The 7,500-nt window shown below is 46.6% G+C and overlaps 1 protein-coding gene across 1 annotated transcript in view; it reads left to right on the top strand.

The window, feature by feature from the left end:
* myo18b (myosin XVIIIB) overlaps positions 1-7,500 on the top strand; it is a 53,785-nt gene that overhangs the window by 29,278 nt on the left and 17,007 nt on the right. The window contains exons 32-34 of the mRNA XM_080848174.1: positions 1,857-1,967; positions 2,340-2,444; positions 5,770-5,931. Of these exons, the coding sequence (XP_080704300.1) occupies positions 1,857-1,967; positions 2,340-2,444; positions 5,770-5,931 (378 nt within the window). The remainder of the gene's footprint in view (positions 1-1,856; positions 1,968-2,339; positions 2,445-5,769; positions 5,932-7,500) is intronic.

Below are 7,500 nucleotides of genomic sequence, written 5' to 3'. Positions count from 1 at the left end.
CACTCACTCATTTACTCACTCATACTTACTCACTCTGACATCCAATAACTCACTCTCATACTCACACACTCACTCTCATATTCACCCACTCACTCTCACATTCACTCACTCACGCATTCATTCACTCACTCACACACTCACTCACTCATTTACTCTCATACTCACTTACCCACTCACTCTCATACTCACTCACCCACTCACTCTTTCATTCACACTCACACACTCATTTACTCTCTGTCGCACTCACTCATTCACTCACTCATACACTCACTCACTCACTCTCATACTCACTTACCCACTCACTCTTGTACTCACTCACCCACTCACTCTCTCATTCACTCACTCATACACTCACTCACTAACGCTCATACTCACTTACCCACTCACTCTTGTACTCACTCACCCACTCAATCTCTCATTCACTCTCTCAGTCACACACTCATTTACTCACTCTCACTCATTCACTCACTCACTCATTCATTCTACTAATCCCACCCTCACAGAGAATACAGCAGCATGAACAGGTCTCTGTTATTTCAGAGGGCTAGCAGGGTTCTCTCTCTTTCCCTCTCTCTCTCTCTCTCTCTTTCTCTCTCCCCCCTCTCTGTCTCATCTTTCTTCTCTCTCTGAAATGAACCCCCCTACCTAGAGATGGACTACAGAAGAGCACCGCAGAATGTTTTGTGCTTTGTGATAGATTAAGTGTATTAAGGCAAATGATGTTCTTAAACTAGATATGAAATGTGCAGTACATTATGGTCTTCAACTATAAATTAAGTAGCCAGTACATTATGTTATTAAAATACTTATTATTACCGTAAATCTGAGAGTCCCCCAGACCTGCCCAAGTGCCGAGCATACTGATATCAGAGTGCAGTAGAGAGGTAAGCTGATGGCACCTCTGATAACAGACTAAGTGTGGACGGGGGGGGGGGGGGGGGGGGGGTTGGCACCCCTGATAACAAGGGGATTTATACGGCAGGGTTGGTGCAAAGGAGAGACGGCGGCCCCAAACTAATCACACCACTATCTAACGGACCCTCTCAGTGAAGCCACCCAGCCCACCCCACCCCCTCCCCTAAACACACACCTCCCCTTTAAAGTTATCTCCCATTCTTCCCTCAGGCTGATAGATATCTTCCTCCCTCCTCTTCTCCTTTTCCTCCGCTACACTCCTCTTCCTCTCCTCCCGACCTCATGGTTGTGGTTATCTGGCCTCTGGTGCCCTCTTCCTCTTCCTCGTTTGTCTTGATGGGTGTTAAGCAGCAGCAGCATTGCATCTGCAGCATTCAGATCGATTACCGGCCCAAGTCAGCCCAGGGCTGCAGTGACATTAGCATTTACATTTAGACATTTAGCAGACACTTTTATCCAAAGCGACGTACAAAGCAGGGAACAATCAAGCTACGAGCATTCGAGACCTAGTGTAACAATAAATAGATACTATTATACATAACAAATAAAAAAGTGCAGGACTGTAACTACTGTAAGTGTGAGTTAGTACTCAGTACAGTCAAATTGCTTCTCTCGGGAGACAGTAAATGGGAAGTTGGATTGTGTCCCCTTTCCTCTTCACTGTTGGGCCTCTTCACTGAACATTCATATAGGGAGGTACCAGCCTTGGGTACTCCTTTCTTTTACATAGCTTCTTCATCCAGGACTAATAGCATGTTCCAGCCCTACTCTCTAGCGCCATCTATCTTCTCACAGATATATCTCCCATATGTCACATATGAGGCTTATTTCTCTCGTGCCTCTTGATCATGTACAACTCTCCATCAGACACTTTTCTCAATTGTACCCATATCTCAGTGCTGTTGTTTCTGACCTCAGTGGTGCCCCCTGTCTGTGTGCAGATGCATGTGCGCTTTGAGATGGAGGTGGAGAGAATGAAACAGATCCACCTGAAGGAGCTCGAGGACAAAGAGGAGGAGCTTGAGGATGTCCAGAAGTCCTCGCAAAGAAGGGTGAGGGGACGTGTGTGTGTGTGTGTGTGTGTGTGTGTGTGTGTGTGTGTGTGTGTGTGTGTGTGTGTGTGTGTGTGTGTGTGTGTGTGTGTGTGAGGGGGTGTTAGTGCTGGTTTAGTTCTGATGAGAGCAAGAGTTAGACACTGTATCTGTGTGTATTTATGTGTGTGCCTACATTTGTCCGTATGAGAGATTTCAGCTTGTTAATATGGGTATACACAAGTGATCAAGTTTTTGATGCCAGAGGTTGCTACTAATGTCTTAACATCCCTTGTGTGTATACTCTGTGTGTGTGTGTGTGTGTGTGTGTGTGTGTGTGTGTGTGTGTGTGTGTGTGTGTCTGTGTGTGTGTGTGTGTGTGTGTGTGTGCAGCTCAGGCAGCTGGAGATGCAGTTGGAGCAGGAGTATGAAGAGAAGCAGATGGTCGTCCATGAGAAGCATGACCTGGAGGGACTCATCGCCACACTGTGTGACCAGGTGACAAAACACACACATCATGGCTGACACAACACAGAGGTAACACAACACACAGGTAAACACACCTCACGGTTAACACAACACACACCTAACACAGGCTGCAACACACACGTCTAACACACGACAAACACGTTGCAGAGGTAACTCATCATTCAAGAACGTCTCATTTAAAGGGTGTTGCCCAATCCACACACACACACACACACACAATTAGCTGAGGGAGCAGAGTTTGTGTAAGCCTCCAGGTAAATCGAACAGGACTGAAGGAGGAGTGTGTGTGTGAGCCCTCAGGTTAATCTACGGGGGTGGCTTATTTAGACCGGCTGGTTAAACACACAACCCGATTGGACTGGAAGTGCTGAGCAGCACAAGCACCCCGGCTCCTGAGGGAATATGCAGAATGTGTCAGCTTTCTCCCCACTCCAATAAAGCACTGAAATATTGCCACATAAAGGAGAGGGAGAGAGTTATGGAGGGAGAGAGATGGAGAGAGGGAGGGAGAGAGAGATACTGAACCCTTCCTGGGAGAGGTTGAGATAGTGATAGAGAGGAGGGTGAGCGATATTGAGAGAGGGAGTGAGAGAGCAAAAGAGTGAAAGAGACAGAGAGAGAGAAGGAGAGAGAGAGAGAGAGAGTACAAGATGGAGAGAGGAAGGAAGGGAGGGAGAGGAAGAGAGAGATGCAGAGAGAGAGAGAGTGTGGAAGAGAGCGACAAAGAGGGAGATTGCGAGATGGAGAGAGGGAGGAAGGTATAGACAGAGAGACAGACAAACAGAGAAAGAGAGAGGGCCCAAACGCCTGATGCTGCAGTCCTCTGGTGGTTTCCTTCTCCTCTTTGTGGGGTTGATTAGAGTGCAGGTCCCTTTACTGACCTGCAGAGCTTCATAACACGTGTGTGTGTGTGTGTGTGTGTGTGTGTGTGTGTGTGCGGTCTGCGTGTGTGCGTGTGTGTGCGTGTGTGTGTGTGCTCAAAAGCATGTGAGAGTTAGTAGGGAGGCTATTTATGTCCAAAGAAATGTGTGGTGTCTCTCCTCTACCCTAACAACGGCAAAGTGGCTGTTTAAAAGAATATGCAGGCATAGGGGGCTAAAGGTTAAATTGTCCCAGGACACAGAAACACACACACACACACACACACACACAGACACACACACACACACATAAATACATAACCACACATGAGGGTTTCTAAATACACTCATCTTTATGATTCTGTCCACATGAGGTCTCTCCATTCCACACACACACACACACACACTTTATCTCTTACTCTCCCTCTCCACCTGTCACTCCCTTACTCTCTCTTTCTCTCTAATCTTCTTCGCCTCCTCCACTCCGCCTTTCTCTATTCTCTCTCTCTCCTTCTTTTACCCATTAACTATTTCTCTCTATCACCCTCCTCTCCTCTATCACCCTCCTCTCTCTCTCCATTTTCTTCTTTCCCTCTCCTTCTCACTCTCTCTCTTTCCATCGCTCCCCTAGTAAGACATGCGGATGTGGCAGTTGACTGGCAGATGGGGTTGTCAGTGAGGGGTGGGGGTGGGGGGTTGAGGGAGAGATGCTGACGCAAGCCACTGATTCATCGAGTTGCCTGTCAGGGATGTGTGTGTGTGTGTGTGTGTGTGTGTGTGTGTGTGTGTGTGTGGAGGTGTAGGTGTGTGTGCGTGTGCGTGTGCGTGTGCGTGTGCGTGTGCGTGTGCGTGTGCGTGTGCGTGTGAGTGCGTATGTGTCTCTCTGTGTGTGTGTGTGTGTGTGTGTGTGTGTGTGTGTGTGTGTGTGTGTGTGTGTGTGTGTGTGTGTGTGTGTGTGTGTGTGTGTGTTGTTTGCTCAGTAATGAAAAGGGATCCTCTGAGTGGTATGGATTTTTATTCACCAGAACAGGGCTCTCCTGAAGATGAACATAATGTGCAAACGTGCGCGTGTGCATGTATTGTTTGTGTGTGTGTGTGTCTGTGTGTGTGTGTCTGTGTGTGAGTGAGTGATGCCAGAGTCATTCACAGCCCATTATAGAGATGTGGAGAGGGAGGCTGTTTGGGAGAAGCTGCCAGCTATATTATAATGTCTGTAACATGTCATGGTTATCAAGGACTGCAGATGTTTACAAGCCAGTGTGTTTGAAATGAGCCTTACTCCTCAATGTGTGTGTACTCATTTCCATGATCATTTATCTGTGTGTGTTTATGTGTGTGTGAGAGGGAGAGAGAGTGTGTGTGTGGGTGGGTGGGTGAGTGGGATAGTGTGTGTGTGTGAGTGTGTGTGTGTTTTGGCTGCAGATGTGAGTATGTGTGTATGGGTATAGTGTGTGATTGTGTGTCACTTGTCTCGTTGCTCACTGTGCCAATAAGATGTCATGTGAATGTGATGTTGTTGTGGCAACTAGCCCGGCTTCCATGGTGATGAACCGAGTGTTGAGGCTGTGCATCCTGAGTCACTCCTCTCTATCTCTCTGTTCTCTCTCTCATTCTCTCTCTCCTCTCTAACTGTTGTTTCTTTCTCTACTCTCCATCTGCCTCCTTCCATCCCTCTCACTTACTCTCTTTTTCTCTCCCCACCTCAATCCCTCTCTACATCTGTCAGTCTCTTTCCTTATCTCTTCCCTATCCTCTTTTTTCTCTTTCTTCTTTGTAATCTCAGATGTTCTTCCACTTCTCCCTATTATCTCTTGTTGTTTTCTTCTTTACCTTACATCTTTTTTTACCTCTACATCTATCGTTCCTCAACTCCTTTCCCCTTCTTTTTTTTCTGTCCAGTTCTTTTCTCTCCTCTTCTCTACCGTCTCCTTCCCTTTTCCCCTTTCTCTTCTATCTTATGTCTCCTCAGATTCTCTCTTCTGCTCCTACATCTCTTTCTTCTCCCTCTCTTTCTTCCTACTCCCATTGTTTTCCTGTCTCTACTACATCCTCTCTCCCCCCATTACACACATCTACATACACCACACACACAAACACACACACACATATGCACACATACTAATGCACACATACTAATGCACACATACACACACACACACACACACACACACACACACATACACACACACACACTCACACACACGGACACGCACACAACTTGATTCCTCTATGTCACTAGACACGATATAGTTTTTCTAGCCAATGGGGCAGCTACACTGGTAAGTCCTGTGGCTGAGGAAATGAATGGCAACCTGTGACTGTGTCACACTGGCTCTCATGACTGGGAATGTGATGAAGTCATTTCAGAGGTCGAACATCTTCTCTCTGTCCATCTCTGTCTGCTGCCTCACGTTCTCCCCCGGTTGTGTGTGTGTGTGTGTGTGTCTGTGTGTGTGTGTCTGTGTGTGTGTCAGATGGGCCACAGAGACTTTGACGTGGAGAAGCGTTTACGTCGGGATCTGAAGCGCACTCATGCCCTCCTGAGCGACGCCCAGCTGCTGATGTCCACCATCGATGCCCCGAGAACGGCCGTCACCCCTGGCAACAGGGAGGAGTTTGAGCGCTTGCATTTCCAGGTAAACACACTCTCTCTCTTACACACACACACACACACACATGCTCCGCACACGCTCTGCACACACACACACACACACACACCCATTACTTTCTAGTGCCTTCTGCAAGCATAAAACAATGCTGTTGTGTATCAGTGTTTTTTTAGTTTGCCTCTGCAGTTGTACCATCTTTTCTTCTCACTACAGCTGATCCTAGCACTGGTGGCATGTAGCCAAAACAGCAGTACTTACAGAGGATGGTTAAAATAACAGCATGATTTTTTTCATACAGTGGGTGACTGTGGAATAGATGTAATCTGAAGATCTGACCTTTACGTCCACTCTGAAAAAATGTGCCTGGAATAATGTTAGCGTTCAGATTTAATTTCTTATCATGCTGTGCTTTCACATTTTGTTATGACCTTCCAAAACGTGTTCATTTACTAAAGTCACAAAACAATAAACCTTAAGTCTATTTAAGGAATTTAAAGTACACTTTAAAAGTATTCGAGTTTACTCCTTCAGTCCATTTAAGGAATTCAAAGTACACTTTAAAAGTTTTATAAGTATATTTCTTTAGTCCATTTAAGGAATTCAAAGTACACTTTAACTCCTTCAGTCCATTTAAGGAATTCAAAATACACTTTAACTCCTTCAGTCCATTTTAGGAATTCAAAATACACTTTAACTCCTTCAGTCCATTTAAGGAATTTAAAGTACACTCTAAAAGGTCTACAAGTTCACTCCTTCTCCATGAGCACCTCTTGCCCGAGGTGTGTGATCCATCCGGACTGTTCAAACAGCCTCCACACTGAGCTGCAGAGCACAACCAGGCTGTTCAGATGGCGCTTGGGCACAGGCCAAAGACTTTGATGTGATCAGTATCAACCAGACCAACCTGCACTGCCAAGCACACCAGCTCCAGCACACACCCCACTCTTAGCCTCTGAGTAGAAAACACAAGGCAAGCTTTTATGTGATGAGGAGCAAAGATTCCCCACTCTTTCGGCAGACCTGCGCCAGATCTGGGATAGATCCGCTACGTTGTCATACTGCTTGCTTTTCCATTATCATAATGCTTCTTTTCCGTTGTCATACTGCTTGCTTTTCCGTTGTCATTCTGCTTGCTTTTCTGTTGTCATTCTGCTTGCTTTTCCGTTGTCATAATGCTTGCTTTTCCGTTGTCATACTGCTTGCTTTTCCGTTGTCATTCTGCTTGCTTTTCCGTTGTCATACTGCTTGCTTTTCCGGTTTAACTGGATCCCTTCCAGACGTGGGCTATAAGTGGGCCATATGCGCTTGCTTGATGTTCTGGATTAAGTGGATCCCTGCCAGATCAGGGCCAGACGTAAACCAGACGTGGGCCATTTGCGCTTGCTTGCTGTTCTGTATTAAGTGGATTGTATGGCCCTGCTGGGACTCTTAAGTGATGGCCCAGATTTACACATGAGGGAGCGCTGCAGCGGACAGACAGTAGCTTCTGCGGGCCCAGATCTCCCTGACAGCTGACTCACTTATACACCTGCTGGACCAGATCTCCCTGACAGCTGACTCACATTTACAGTTCACCTTCTGGACCAGATCTCCCTG

This window comes from Sprattus sprattus (assembly GCF_963457725.1).
Source record: "Sprattus sprattus genome assembly, chromosome: 11".
Taxonomy (NCBI): Eukaryota; Metazoa; Chordata; class Actinopteri; order Clupeiformes; family Clupeidae; genus Sprattus; species Sprattus sprattus.
This window is presented reverse-complemented; position numbering and strand designations above follow the sequence as displayed.